At 39.9% G+C, this 16,031-nt stretch overlaps 1 protein-coding gene across 3 annotated transcripts in view; it reads left to right on the top strand.

Annotated features, from left to right (window-relative positions):
• prpf18 (PRP18 pre-mRNA processing factor 18 homolog (yeast)) overlaps positions 1-15,291 on the top strand; it is a 59,556-nt gene extending 44,265 nt beyond the window's left edge. Inside the window, exon 10 of one of the 3 annotated variants that reach the window (XM_039761504.1) lies at positions 13,982-15,291. In XM_039761504.1, coding sequence (XP_039617438.1) covers positions 13,982-14,062 — 81 coding nt within the window. In that variant the 3' untranslated portion in view covers positions 14,063-15,291. The remainder of the gene's footprint in view (positions 1-13,981) is intronic. The other 2 variants (XM_039761502.1, XM_039761503.1) reach the window with 2 other exon arrangements.
• Positions 15,292-16,031: the final 740 nt, after the last annotated feature.

Here is a 16,031-nt window from a genome sequence, read left to right as displayed (position 1 = left end):
TGACCCTCAGAAAAACACTAAAAGAGAGACTCAGAAGAGCAAACCTTAGAAAAAGTTGGCATTTACTTGCACATACCAGTATTCAGCCACGGTCAGTTTTATGTTGTATTATCAAGAGTTAGAAGTTTTCCAGATGTTGTTGTCAAGGTTGTAGATGGTCCTGAACAAGGCAAACTGTTCCCAAACTCAGACAGAGTATTTACAAGAAATGTTGTCGATAATGAAATTTTATAGAAAAATTTAATGAGGTGAAAAAATAGAAAATTTTACCTAAATATCTTCTTCAGATATTGTGTATTACAGATTGTTACAAAGTTTTACACTAAGACAATATTAATTATACTTACTGTATTATCATATACGTTTCTATTATATTTTTTATTATTATTTTACTTTAGGCTTCTTGCAAAAATACTTTTGACAAAAAAAAAATGAAGACAAGAAACAGAATGAGGTCAAGGTCCCTTGCCATTTAATATAGACTGTTTCCTACTAATATTTATGCACTACTGTTCCAGCGGCTGTTATTGTAACGGCTTAATGTCTAGTATATATATATTAAAAATAAGTGTTGGTCGTTCTAAAACCGTTCACATGTGGGATGCCTGTGGACTGTTGACATGCCAGGGATTCCCGGGAATGACATGCAGGATTGCAGGATTCCCGAATTCCCGATTTCCCGGGAATGAATAAACCCGTCCAGGGTTGGATTCCCTACTAGTGATAGTAGCACATACAGATATATTCAATGTGACTAGCAAAAGTGTTGAATTGTATAGCCTGTCCTGTACATTGTTCTGCAAGGTACCTTTACTAAAGACAGTGTGAACATGCTTAAGACATGGTTAACATGTAGAAATTTTATGAAGCAATTTAGAAAATTTTATCTTATATGTGCACTTACAAAATGCTTCAATTATTGCTGTGTTGCTTGCTATGCTTAATATGTATAAGCAATAATACAGTACAGTATGACAGAAGATGATTTTGGAGATGTTGCAAATAAAGGTGTTACTTTTAATAAATCTGGGAATCATCATTCTTTTGATTTTATAAAAAGAACTGTTACTACTAGAGCCATATTGCTGTATCCTCAGTCTAAGTGAGAAGAAAAATGCTGTCCTATCTAAGGTTATCGATTTTGTTAAATTGATTTTAAGTAAAGGCACTGAGTTTAAATTCATCATAGCCTTGTGAAAACATATGTAGTTTGTTGGACGACATTCCAGTGAGATCAGTAAACCAGTCTTTGGAACATGCAGTATATTATAGGTATTTCTGTTGGTGTTGAAGCTAACAAAGACATTTCCTAGTACAAAGAACAGCTGATGGATTATTTCAAATAATGTGACCCACTTTTCAGTAATATTTATGTGAATTGGCATTGTATTTCCAGTAGCTTAAGCTACTGTGAGAAATTCTGCTAGCTCCACCATCCAGCATGGCAAGAGAACAGCTGTTCAGCTCTGGTGGATAAATTTATGCAGATCACTGCAGCAATCTTCTTGCCAAAAATACTTAGAAATGTTTACTGCCAGTCTGCAACGTTTGTGTGTTTGAATTTAAAACAGAGTAGAGATTTACTTTAGCTAGTTGATGTTTTCTTTTTTCTGTATTCAGTTGTTTTGATAAGTACTATTTAGTTTGGATTAAAAAAATATATATACTAGGGGGTTTGCCTCTGCTTGGTTTGCTCGCCATTCCCCGGCCTGCGGTATGCACCAGCCACTTCGTGTCTCTGCCGCTCACTTTGTGGGGAGGGGCTGAATGCACCCAAAGGAGACGTGGTCACACCTCCAAAACACCCTCTTAAATGGTGATACAATGGGAAACAAGTAGTGTTTTTTTTTTTTTTTTTTTTTTTTTTTTTTAAATGTAAACTTCCTCTTTGCTCGATCAGCTGCTGGATTGCTGCTGTGCTGCATGATGTGCATCTTGTGTAGTGCTTCGAACATTTAACACTAGATTTACCAGAGCCAATGAAAAAACCTCGTAAATCCGGCCCACCTTAAATCTCTTCCCACCTCTCCATCAGCCTCTTTTGTCTTCTAAATGTGTCGATAAGCAGCAAGAAGCCTGCTATACCATCCCCCCCCCACCGCCTTAGAATGAGCAAGAAGTTCCCCATGTTCCTGCCTTGATTGATTATCTGGGAGTGAGCTACCCAGATTTTTAAGGGAAAATAATTTGATGTGTGTTTTGTGTCTACAACAATCTGAGTAAACACGTCATTAAAACAGAATAGAAACGTTTTTCATGTTTAGTAATAAATAACAAAATGTAAACATGAACATATAATGAAGGCTGATGGCCAAATATCAAATAAACACTTTCACAAAAGGTACAAGTACAATATGACTGCTTCCGTGGTGTAACAGTAAGATCCGCTGACTTGTAATCCCGAGGTCATGAGATTGACCTTGATCGACATTGGCTTCCCGGCAATTTAACAATTTTGAGTAGAGGCTGCTCTTATTGTTAATATTATACAATAAAAACATAGTTAATTTGTTTCTGTAACAGCCGGTGTAAACTTCATAGTACTTGTAAAAGTTAGCTGTTTTTTTTTTTTTTGGTTTGTTTTTTTTGTTTCACTTTTATTCTCTGTCATGATCACAATACAACACCCCGCTCCAGATCTGACGCAGTTACTTTTTATCTGAAACTGGGAATGACTGGAGATGTGAGTGGTGTTTTGAGACAGTGGAACTGGAAATTCTCTGATCTAGAGGGATAAAACCTGACACACAAATGGTGGTGAATCTGCCTTCTTCGTATCACACTCAAGGGCCGTCCTTTCTACATTTATGACGTGTACCTGTTGCAATGTACACATTTCTCTCTGTGCTGTGGTTACTATTGCACTGAAGGGGCTGGGGAAGCGTCTGTCTTGGAACAGAAGCTTGTCGATGTTGCATCCTCTTTTGCTTTATCCATCACCTTTTCTTGTAAGTTTGTTTATTTGTGGAAAAATATCAACAATCTCAAGGCTACAAGTCCATCTGCAGAGATCTTCATTGTTCTTTGTCCACTGTACGCAACATAATCAAGAAGTTCACAAAACATGGCACTGTAGCTAATCTCCCTAGACGTGGACAGAAGAGAAAAATTGATAAAAGACTGCAACGAAGGACAGTCCGACTGGTGGATAAACAGCCCCAATCAACTTCAAAACATATTCAAGCTGTTCTGCAGACTCAGGGTGCAACAGTGTCAGCTCGGACTATCCGTCGACATCCTGAATGAAATGAAACGCTATGGCAGGAGAGCCAGGAGGACCCCACTGCTGACACAGAAACATAAAAAAGCCAGACTGGAGTTTGCCAAAATGTACTGGAGGAAGCCAAAATCCTTCTGGGCGAACGTCTTGTGGACAGATGAGAGTAAGTTAGAGCTTACTCATCATTCTACTGTTTACAGAAAATGGAATGAGGCCTACGAAGAAAAGAACACAGTACCTACAGTCAAACATGGTGGAGGTTCTAAGATGTTTCAGGGAAGTTTTGCTGCCTCTGGCACTGGATGCCTTGACTGTGTGCAAGGCATCATGAAATCTGAAGACTACCAAAAGATATTGGGGCGCAATGTAGGGCCCAGTGTCAGAAAGCTGGGTCTGTGTCAGAGATAATGGGTATTTCAGCAGGACAATGACCCCAAACATACTCTAAAAGTATCCAGAAATGGTTGAAGACAAAGTGCTGGAGAGTTCTGAAGTGGCCAGCAATGAGTCCGGATCTAAATCTGATTGAACACTTTTGTGAAGATCTATTAAGTTGATATTAAGTTGAGCGTGCCAATAATTTTGTCCAGCCCGATTTTTGAGTTTTGTGTGGAATGATGTTAAATTTGGCTTTTTTTCTTTGTTTTTTTGTGTTCTTCCAATGCACATAAAGGAAATAAACGTGTATACCAAAACATTTGTAATTGCAACAATTTTCTGGGTGAAATGGTGCATTTTCTGGGAAAATTCCAGGGGTGTCGATAATTTCAGCCATGACTGTACAGTGATCCCTTGCTGTATCGCGCTTTGACTTTCGCGGTTTTGCTCTATCGCGGATTTTATATGTAAGCATATGTAAATGTATATTGGATTTTTCGCTGATTCATGGATTTCTGCGGACAATGGGTCTTTTAATTTATGGTACATGCTTCCTCAGTTTGTTTGCCCAGTTGATTTCATACAAGGGAAGCTATTGGCGGATGGCTTAGAAGCTACCCAATCAGAGCATGTATTACATATTAACTAAAACTCCTCAATGCTATAAGATATACCTCCTGCGCGGTGCTTGATTGTTTGCTCGTCTCTGCCTCTATCTCACCCTCTCTGACATTCTCTGCGCCTGACGGAGGGGGTGTGAGCAGAGGTGCTGCTTTCACAGAAGCTGTTTGCCTAGTGGATACGAACGCTCCTCTAAGAAATGCCGCTTTATCGAGGTGTGTCCAAAAGCAAACTTATTGATTTTTTGATTGTTTGCTTTAATCTCGCGCTCTCTCTCTCTCTCTGACGTTCTCTGCGCTTGACGGAGGAGATGTGAGCAGAGGGGCTTTTTGCACAGAGGCTGTTTGCTTAGAAGATAGGGACGCTCCTGTAAAAAATGCTGAAAGGCTACCTTCGCATTGATCCCTTCATTGCCGCTGCTTTATCGCGGTGCTTGCATACTTAAAAGCGCAACAGTCCTATTGATTTTTGATTGTTTACTTTACTCTCTCTCTGACATTCTCCGCTCCTTACGCGCACTTTGAAGAGAAGATATATTTGCATTCTTTTAATTGTGAGAAAGAACTGTCATCTCTGTCTTGTCATGGAGCACAGTTTAAACTTTTGACTAAAGGGTGTTATTTCATGTCTAGAGGGCTCTAATAATGTTAAAAAACGTATTTAGAAGGTCGTAAACAGGTTTTCTATGCTCTAACTGCGAAAATATTAGATTTACAAATAAAGAATCCTACTTCGTGGAAATTCATTTATCTGTCTGGAGCGGATTAACCGCGATAAACAAGGGTTTACTGTATAACTGTACGGAGAATATTTATAAACAGTGTGGGAGAGTTTCTAAGCGCTTAAAATATATAAAAATAATCATACAAACATATGGTTTCTACTTCGCGGATTTTCACCTATCGCGGGGGGTTCTGGAACGCAACCCCCGCGATCGAGGAGGGATTACTGTATATACATATGTCTCTTTTGTTTTGTCAGTGCGGCTTTGACATCGTGGACCATAACGTGCATACTAATTCAGTGTGAGCAGAAACACTCAATAAAACTGAATTAAAAAAAAATAAAAAAATTCAAGTGACGGTGAGAGACGAAGCAGGCAGATTCACCAGTGTTTGTGTCTCAGCTTTTAAACCTCCAGATCAGAGAATTTCCAGTTCCATTGTCTCAAAACACTACTCACATCTACAGTTATTCCCAGTTTCAGATAAAAAGTAACCATGTCAGATCTGGGGCTGGGGCAGAGGTGTTGTATCATGATCATGACCGGGAGAATAAAGTGGGAAAAAAAATTTACTTTTACAAGTGCTCTAAATTTACACTGGCTGTTACAGACACAATTGAAATGTATATTTTTTATTCTATAATATTAACAATAAGAGCAGCTCACTACTCAAAACTGTAAATTTGCCGGAAAGCCAATTTTGAACTCGCGACCTCAGTATTACAAGTCAGCGCATCTTGCCGCTACACCAAGGAAGCAGTTGTATTACACTTGCTCCTTTTGTGAAAGTGTTTATTTGATATTTGGCCCTCAGCCTTCACACATTATACAGTGTGAATTAGGACGCTGCATAGACCCCGACCCGGCACAGACTCACACAGAGGCTGGAGCTGGAGGGCACGTCTTCCCCGTGAACCCCCCAGCCACAACACAGTCCCAAAGCACTTAAAGCAAACACGATAGCACTCCCGTTTGGCACCTCCCAGGCAACCTCATCCTCTTCCTCCCGATTCTGGCTTCTGAGTGGTGGTTGCTGGCCCTTTTTATAGCCCACCTAGAAATGCTACAGGTGCTTGATCACCTGTTTCTGATTGCACTTCCGTGCAGGGCTATATAGTTGTCCAGGCCGGCTCGGAGACCCATGCAGCACCCCCTGGCGGCCACCCCAGATCAAAGCAGGGCTGGGGAGAACTCCATCTCCCATGGAGCCCAGCGGGAAACAGAGGCACCATAGTCAGCCAGGGAGGCTGCCACCAAGCGTCCCGGGGGAGGTAATGCTCCCCCAGGACATATGTAGAAGGGGCTTCCCAGCTGGGCATGGGACCCAGCCGCCACAACACTTCATATCTACATTTTGTTATTTATTACTAAAACATGAAAAACGTTTGTTTTTTTTATTTTTTTTTTATTAATTTTATTACAATCCATACATAGTAATCAAGTTTTTACAAAAAGAAGAATTATGTTAAGAACAGATCGATCCCCACCCCTGCACATTGTTGTAAACACAAAACACACATCAAAATTCCCCTTACAGTTCTGGGTAGCTCACTCCCAGATAATCAATCAAGGCAGGTAGTGGGAGAACTCCTTGGCCTTTCTGATGTGGCGGGGGGGATAGTATAGCAGGCATTTTGGGTTTATCGACACATTTAGAAGACAAAAGACACTGACGGAGTGGTGCGAAGGGATATAAGGTGGGCCGGAATTAGTTTTTTTCGTAGGTTCTGGTAATTCTAGTGTTAAAAGCCTGTACAACAGCTGTCCTACTCTCTTTTATTTATGGCCCTGGGTGTGGTTAAATCTCTTGGCACAAAGTCTTATCTCGTGGCAATTCTGAAAAAAAAAATACCAAACATATATAGTTTTTAAAATAAGCCTGATTTAAAGCGCCAGAAAAAATGTGACATAAAAAGGTCACACAAAATTGTTGCACTTTTAGTCATAGGATTTTATGTAGATCTAAAATGGTACTTGGCTGGCATTTTTTGGTTTTACTAAGTTGTACTGTGCACAAATTGATATTTCATGCCCCTGTATTATCATGATTCTAGAGCGAGCTGTTTTTATTATCTAAAGCACAGGTCACTAATAAACAGACCGCTGTCTGGGTCTGGACCCAGACTCTGTTCTGTCTGGACCCAGACAAAGTATTGAATTTTATTTAGTTTTGGCAGAGATTACATTTTTACCAGTGACTCTTTTCTGACAGTGTTTCTACACGACTACTCCGTGAAAGAGACATCCTACGTGTCTCTGATTGGCCAGTACTTGTTGCCTTTGTGGGTTCTGGTTGGTTGGGTTTAAGCATTAAGAATGATAATTGATCAAAGTGAAGGCAAGCATGTCTGCCAATCACAGGCAGAGTAGGGTGGGCCTTAACTGAATAGAGGAGCGGAAAACCTGCATTCTGAGTGAAAACAGCTGGCACTGTTGTGGCAGCGGCATTGACATGGAGAGAAAAATATACAGGAGTGAGAAGACAAGAGAGAGAAAAGCGACAAAATAGTGTCATGTGCCATGGCTTTTGCTAAACAGTGGAAGCTTGACACTGAAAACCGGGCTTTTAATCCGGAATGGACTGAGGCATTTATGTTCATATTTCCCGTAGGAAGCTTAAAACCACTGTGTCTCATCTGCTCTGAGACGGTGGCAGTGGTTCAAAGCGGGAATGTGAAGCACCACTTTGAAACTAAGCAAAAAATTACATTTGAGAAAAGTTACCCACTAAATTCGCCAGTTAGGCTACAGAAAATAAGCGATCTTAAAGCCAACTAACAATCGGTCAACAAGGATTTTAACACATTCATTTACTGGCCAACAACTCGCTAACTAGTGCTTCCTGGTGGATTAGGCAGTGTAAGAAAATTACCTCCTGCTCAGGGTTTTCCTCCTTCACCCTCTCCTGGATTCTTTTAAGCAACCCAACATTTTTTCCAGTCAGATTTGGCGATCCATCTGTGGTAACGCTGGCGAGCGTACTGCAATGTAGCTTGTGCCTAATGATGACCCCTGACACGCTGTCATACAAGTCCTCTCCCCGCGTTTTAGCCTTTAGGGATTCCATGGCCAATAAACTCCTCCATTATCTCAAAAATTGTCATTAATCCCTCTGATAAAAATTAAAAGCTTGAGCGGTGTCCTTTATGTCATTACTTTTGTCCAGTGCCAAGGAATATAAAATAAATGACTCCGCTTTTTTGTTTAACTTGCTAGCTAAGTTTTCGTCAATTAGCTCAACACGGTAAGTCACAGTCCTGCGTGATAAGCTAATTTTTTTTAATTTGTTCTTGCTCTCAGGACACAAGACACCTGCTGTCTCTACCATACACTCTTTGAGAAACTCCCCTTCGGAGAAAGGCTTGCTGGTCTTTGCTGATTTGAATGCCAGCACATAACTTGCCTTCGTGCTTGATTCTTGGATGGCAGTTTGTCAGATAAAGATGTTTTGCTGAGCCAGCAAACTAGCTGCCAACCTCTGAGCGGTAGCCGGCTGTTCTTGCGTTGACTGGTTGTTAGCATAATTAGCATGCTTGGTGGAAAAGTGATGGCTGATGTTGTATTCCTTTAAAACCGCAATGGTTTCTTGGCAAGTAAGACATACAGCCTTTGAGCGGACTTCAGTGAAAAAGTATTTAGTTGTCCATTCCTTATTAAACACTCAGCACTCGCTGTCGACTTTTCTGTTCTTTGGCCCACTCATTGTTGCAGATGGGTTCAGAGTAATAACAGAGAGTAGCCCGGGCTCCGCAAGATCAAGTCAATGTATCACTGCGTCTAATGCGCCACCTGGTGGAACGCCAGGTATTACAGGACAAGGTCAAATGAATGCAGTCGTAATTATGATATGATTTGATTTGGGCAATTCTGTACCAATCTTGGCGGGCGGATTAAAAGACCAACGGGCCGGATGTGGCCCGCGGGCTGTAGTTTGCCCACCCCTGATGTAAGGTAAGATCTGTTTGTAATGCAGTACAAACCTCTGATTTTGAAAGTTTAATATTCATTTACCAAAGGCTAAACACATAGTTTTGACAGGACCATTGCTGGAACATTCAGTCCATCACATGTGATCAACAAACTGCTGAATATTAATAAAACTTTTGTGCACAGCACACAGCAAAATCACAGCATGTCTTGCTGCGTCTGGCATCGTTTTGCTGTGTTGCTCTTGTAATCGGCGCAGATGTATTAAGTATAAACCAGACTTTTGTAGCGGCTGCCTAGTTCTGTCAGCAGCTATCTTTAAAAGCAACCCCAAAGATAAAATCGTTTGTGAAGAATTGTATCCTTTGTTTTTATCAGATCGTTTTTGAGTAGAAAAATATTGCATCAACCAACGATGCAAAACATCCTGCAGTTCACTGGGTTTTTAGATTGGGCACTTTGCTTGTCTAGAGTTAAAAATTGGTAGTCCTAGGCATCTGGACTACTAATTTGTCCACCTGTGATTCACATTAAACTGCTAAAAGCACCTATTGTTCTTGTCATGTTTGTCTTCCAATCCATCAGTTAATCTGCATTAAATAATTTTGGCTCTCGGTAAACAAATTTTACTTATTTATATGTTTTTGTTCTGAAAAGGAAAGTTTTTGGGACAATTAAGTTTTTTGTTCAGATATCTTAAATACAGCACATTGTACACATTTTTAACATTTGAAAAACCCCAATTTAAAAGTTGGTGAATATTTGCAATCATCTTTGTTGAAACATTGTTTGAACTTACTTATAGGTTAGTTTACTGTTTCAAATTGACCTTAACAGAGGTTATTTTGTATGTTTTCTTCATTTACTCATTCAATATCCATCTTCAGGCTAAAACAAAGCTCTGCAGAGTTGTGTGAGAAAATAGGAGGTCCACCTCACATTAGTGTCTTGCATGAACTTCTGCACTACTAATTAGTTTCTCCAGATGCTTGAAATTTTACCAGGTGAGTTAAATGACCCAAGTGATCATAAAAGTAAAATTGCAAGCATGGAAAGCTTAAATGTTTGATCGAGAAGTATGCCATTGCTGTTGGAGACCATGAAGGACACGCTGGCTTGAAATAATCCATCAGTGCCATCTTGAGATCCTGAAGGCTCTTGGCATATGGGAGCATACGAGAGGCGAGCTGATGTTTAACCTTGAGGTGTGATCGATGATGGGATCAGCAGCCTCAGTGTCTCCAGCCAGCTGGTGGATTTCGTTAACACCAAGTCGCAGCAGACAGTGATTTCCAACATTCTGACAGGAAGTTTATCTAATACCATTATTAGAGCCCAAAAGGACTTGCACAGTGCATTAGGAGCATTTCAGGTTTTTTCAAAATGGTAAAGTATGCAACAAATACCCCATGTTCTTTACTCCATCATTATAGATTAAAGAGCTCCCTGTGTCTTATATCTAATCAAACCTCAAATCTGTGATGTTTCCTAATTAGGGCTTTTCAAAGAAATCTATACAAGCGCACCCTCTTCCCTACAGATCAGTGCAAAGATAGTCATGAAGCCTACAAATTACAAGGTTGCGAAAAGTTAAAAATAAATAAATAAAAATCATACATATTTGAAATTGTGAAGCTTAAATGCAGAAATGTTGATTCATTGTATCTGTGTTACACTAAGAACACCTTCATATCTGTAGAATATAATGGTTAAGTGTTTCAGTGAATGCCTATCTTGGTGGTCAACACTATTGCAGCTAACAGTTTTGATTTTTATCTCTCCTTTAGATATTTCTTTCAAAAAGTTTATATTTAATAAAGTAGACCCTCTATTTAATAGTAGACCCTCCTGTGACGATGTGGGTTCAGGCTCCACACTCCCATTGCTATACAGGAGCACTTGAACCCAACACCGTCGATAATGAAACCGAGTGAGCCAGTCAGTAAAGGCAATAATTGAGCATCTGAACAAGGGGATGGTTAAAAGTGAAAACAGAGTGCTTTTATTTAAAAACAGTCAACAAAATAAACAGTGTTCATAAAGTGCAGTTTCAAAGTTCTTCATTAAATAAATAATCCATAAAAAGAATGTGGAGGTTAAAACACTAGAAAAAAAACACAATCCTTTAAAACCAGAGGTTAAAATCTTCTCATGGAAGCAGTCTTTAAAACAACAACAAATCCGGTGCATCGTTTATTAGCGTCTCACCTGCTTATCCCGTTTGGGCCAAGCAGCAGGCAAGACGCTCTCTGCAGCTGCCCTCCTCTACACTTTCGCGAGACTGGAGACCTCCCGATCCCTGGCTCCAGTATGGCACTCATCCCAGTCCCCGAGACTTGATTACCCCAATAGCCAGGACGCACACATTGGGGACTCCACCACCAAACCTCCCGACTTCCGCTGCCTGTCCGCGGCTTCTCTGCAGCTCGTCGCTTTCCTCTAGGCACTCCCGCCACATGGTCACTCAGCGAGAGCAACATCAACTCAAACGTTTGGGTGTTGGCCTAACACCCAGCTTCCCTCGCAGCTGCCCACGAGCGCTCGATCGCGCGCTCACCACACGCACGCTCTGCGTGTCTGTCTCTCTCCGGCACCGCCTGCTTCCACCCCCGCTCCCTATAACCTCCGTCCTCTCTTTTCCATTCTTTCCTTTTCTCATGTCCTTCTTATTTTCCTCCGTTCAATTCTTTTTCACCCCATTCAACTGACTCGCGCTTCTTTATAAATAACCAGGGGCCATCACAGCTGTAGCATTAGCCACGGGAGCAATCACGAATGTGGGCAGTTCCTCACCTGTGCACACGGTGAGAAACGCCCACATCGACGACTGCCCCGCGGCTCGCTACAACATCGCCCCCCCCATGAAGCCGCCTCGGGTGCGGTGATTATTTAAAAATGGCCTTTGCTCAACGAGCTGTGGACCCATAACACCACACCTCCACAATCAGCAACTAATAACTGATGCAAATTTTTACATCATCTTAGTTGAAATCTCGTGTCTGTGAAAGCTGTTATAGTTACTACAAGCCTACCTGGGATTAGCTTTAATTGTAAAGTGCTATTTAAAAAAGCTATTTTATTAATCAATTGTGATTCATTTTAACAAAAAATGAATAAACTGCAAATACCACATTGGTTGGCTGGTCATCCCGACCAGAAAAGGGGATGGTTCTATACCTGGATGGGAGGCTCCGAGCGGCCAGAGAGGCATCCCGGCCAGGAGAGAGGAAGGAGCCAGACCCAGAAGGGATGGATAGACAGCCCATCAGATGTAAAAGATGCCGCAGGGGATAAGTTATTCCCTCAGGACATGAGATGGCAGCAGCCTTCCATATCGACGCCCATTTGGGAACCAGCAGGGAATGCTGGGAGATGTAATCTGGCAGCACAGCCCTGCTGGGGACCGTGGATGCTGCAAAGGGGTGCTGTAGGGAGATGTGCTCCACAATATATGGGATTTCCGTGTGACCCAGAAGTACTTCCACTGGGCTGCAGCCCTGGCACAGGAAGTACTCCTGGGTCCTCAATAAAAGGGACTACATTCCCTTATCCAGGTGAGTCAGAGCCGGGAGGATGTAGAATAACACTCAGCTGGAGGAGGCTAGTGCGGTGCTGAGAGGAATTGTGGAGAGCTGTTTGGAAAAGAGATTCTGTGCTTGGTACATTTTGGAGGTATTTTGTGTAATAAACACACCCTTCATTTGAACCCGGGACTCTGCGTGTGTTTGTGTTGGGGATTGTAACTTGCTGACGGCCTGGTTACATCACAAAACATAATGTAATAATGTCATTGATGAAGTACATAACCAAAAATGAAAAATGTTCCAACTTCCAAAACAATTGACTAATTCCTGAATGCAGCCAACTGTTATGCCATGTGTACATTTTCTAACTTTTTATATTTTTATTCATTTTATGTCTGACTTTGTGACTTCTCAGTTCAACCCATTATTTTAGAATTCCTGTAAAACTGTCTGAATCGTGTTGTTTTTTAATCACAATGCCAGGCTCACTGTTAATAATTAGAGGTTTGTTTTTTGGATGTGGACAGAACTGACAGTTGAGTATTCATAATTGGAGACTGTATCCATGTTGCTCCCTTACCAAACAGATATGTGTCATTATTGTTGGTTGCTGTGTTTCTCAAGCGTTAGTTCTTGTGCTAATGGACAGTTCTTTGGGTTCAAAATCCCAACAGGTGCTTACACATTTACTGCTTGCAAATTGGTTATAAGCAATGAAGTATGCTTTTTTAACAGCTTTGCTAACTTTGTCCCTCTGTGATCCTCTGCTGGCCCTAACTCATTAGACATTATCATTACTGGTCTGTTTTGTGCTTCAGCAAAGTGATATCAGATGAGCCATATGAGCGTGTACCGAGTGTGAAAGTTTAAACATACTGAACAGTTTATTTTGTCACTTGTCAATACAAAAAAGCATTGTGAAGAGAACGTGGAGAATTATCTACAATCTTGATGCATTGTACATTATTCTCTGCATGTCATCCCTCATTTGCTTTGGTTAAGTTTTGGTCAGCATTATCGTATATTAAAAATTGTATCCAAAAAATCTGGTGATTTAAGCATCATGTTACATTAAATTAATTTCATAAACAGTGGTTCTTTGTTTTTAAACCAAAGGGAAAAAAACACTACGGCTGTACGTAAATCGGCTTGTTGTAAATCCTTGTGAACAATGAAGAAAGGAAAAGGCTGAAACAAATAAACAGGCTGGTTCAGTGCTTATAAAGCCTTCTGCCAAGTGAGAAACACTTTTTTGAAGACCAAGCGTGAGAATGGAGATCTTTCTGTTTGTGTAGTAACATCTACTGCCAAAGATTTGCCTTGGACCATAGCAAGTATCTAGTAAAAAGTGTGGATACATCTTCTGCACTGTGGCCACAGAATTCTTGAGCCATCAATGTTATAAAATGAGGAGTTTGTGAAGATAGTACTTTGAGCACAAAAAGTTATTATTTCATTTTTGCATGTGTTCATTCTTTTTTAGTATGTGAAACTATACAGTATGCAAAAGTAATTTTTCATTGGTATTTATAACCTTTTTTTTTTTTCCTTCATTCAAAATAATAGTCTATTTTGTTTGTATTTCAGGGTCTGAAGAGATTGATGACAATTTGTCAGAAACATTTTCCTACTGACCCATCAAAATGTGTGGAATACAATGCATTGTAACTCCAAAAATGTATATATAATTTTGCTTCAGGAGATTTTTAATTCCAATGAACAGTAAATAGTCTTCATTCTAGAACTCTTGCTGAAATTATGATCAGGGGACAAAAGGCAGCATTTGAGGACGTACATATCACATAACCCAGAGAGAAAAGAACCTGGCCCTTTGTAAGGCAAACTCGTATCTGTAATAAAGTTAGATCTGTTTGTTTGAAGATGCAATTGTGAGATTTACAGTTTTATGTAAAGTCCGAACTTTGAGTTTAAACATTTATGAAGCAGCTTGCTCCAATAAAACGCTGGGAAATGTCTGTTTATTTACAAGGACTTGCATCATTTTTTTTTTTTGCTTTATTATGTTTAACAGGGTTGAAGGCTACACAAGGTCTCTCTTTGTTTTATTCAAATTCCTAATCGTGGTGTTCAGTTTAAACTTACCCTCCTGCTGGGAGCTGAAATTCAGGGTGCACTCTTGTTACGTTAGTAATTAGTGACATGAATTGTCATTCTTGCTTATTTAACATTTTCAGGTACTTTTGGTGTGGATGTAATTCAGATCAATTTAAAATTACACTCCAGGATAATTTTTCATAGATCACTAAGAGTATAATTCTGAACTACTGGATCTTTGGTGACCACTTTCAGTGTGCTTTTTGAAGAAAGAAATGTTTGCCATGATTATGTATGCTCCTCATTTGGTCAGTATTCTGTTATTATTACTAGTTGTGTATTTTAATCTTGGTGTGAAATAGGTAAGCAAATATTTTTAAGAAAAAGTGCAGTCCATGTTTTTTAATGCTTCCAGTTGTGTTAATTCATCAGTAAAAAATTATATTTACATTTTTGATATGTACAGTCACACTTAACATATTCTATGCTTTTTATTACTTATTTTTTGGCTTAAGGTTATGTTAATATTTGTAATTTATTTGTAAATATGCAGTAACAAAAGACCACAGCATACATACAACATACTGCTCAGTTTCCAGAGGTGGCGCTCAGTCTCCACTCTGTGGTGTATTCCTTCTTGTGCACATTGTGGAGCAGTTGACGTTGATTATACTGCAGTTCTAATGGACTTGTGTGTTGCTCCCTGCACCTCTCTTTTCTATGAGATGAATTCAGGGAAATCGCATGAAGACAATATAAATGTTATTGAAAGTTGGAATATAAAGCATTTGTATTGCTCTGTTGTACATTATTTTCTCAATAAATAATTTGTACATTTTGTATGAAATTGAGTTGTACTTTTGAATGATTAACATTTGTACCCTTTTAAAGGATGAATGTATAATATTACTATCGTAATAATGTTGAAATTTATAACCTTTGGATTTGGGTGAGTAGGCTTTTCAATTTAAATATGATCTTTTTAGGCTAATGGCTTTAATATTTGAGCATTCCAAATCATCAGGTTCTTTTTTTTTCTCTTATTTCCTTAGTTTAAATTCAAACAAGCCTACTGTATGATGTACAGGATGTGAGGGGGTCATCAAATAGATTTGACCTGAGACTAATGTGTCTTAGAGCAACTACCTCAGAAGTTTGTTCCAGAACTATGAAAGCTGCTGCCTGGTTTTATTTCTTCCTATAGCATTGAAGGAGGAGTGGTGAATACACGCACTGCAAGTTAAGTAAGTGAAACTGTTTTGTTCAAAACGCACAGTTCAGTTGAGGAGATGCCCCCCTCAGACCACCACCACTCACCCATAAACATGTAGTGCCAGGTCTGGATTGAGGCCATAGAAAAGTTTCACAAGGGTGGGATCTGTATCACTTAACCTGCATCTGATGATCCCGGATGTGGAGCCTTAGGAATTACCTGAAGGTGTAAGGATGCTCAGTGGGCTGATTGTTTGATTTCATGATGAAAACCAGTAACTTTGGCATAGCCTAGCCTTATGTGGACTGCTTATTAAGCTAGCCATAATGCAAAAACATTTTATTAGTTGGGTTTTATTAAACAAAATTG

Source organism: Polypterus senegalus, chromosome 8 (assembly GCF_016835505.1).
Source record: "Polypterus senegalus isolate Bchr_013 chromosome 8, ASM1683550v1, whole genome shotgun sequence".
NCBI lineage: Eukaryota > Metazoa > Chordata > Cladistia > Polypteriformes > Polypteridae > Polypterus > Polypterus senegalus.
This window is presented reverse-complemented; position numbering and strand designations above follow the sequence as displayed.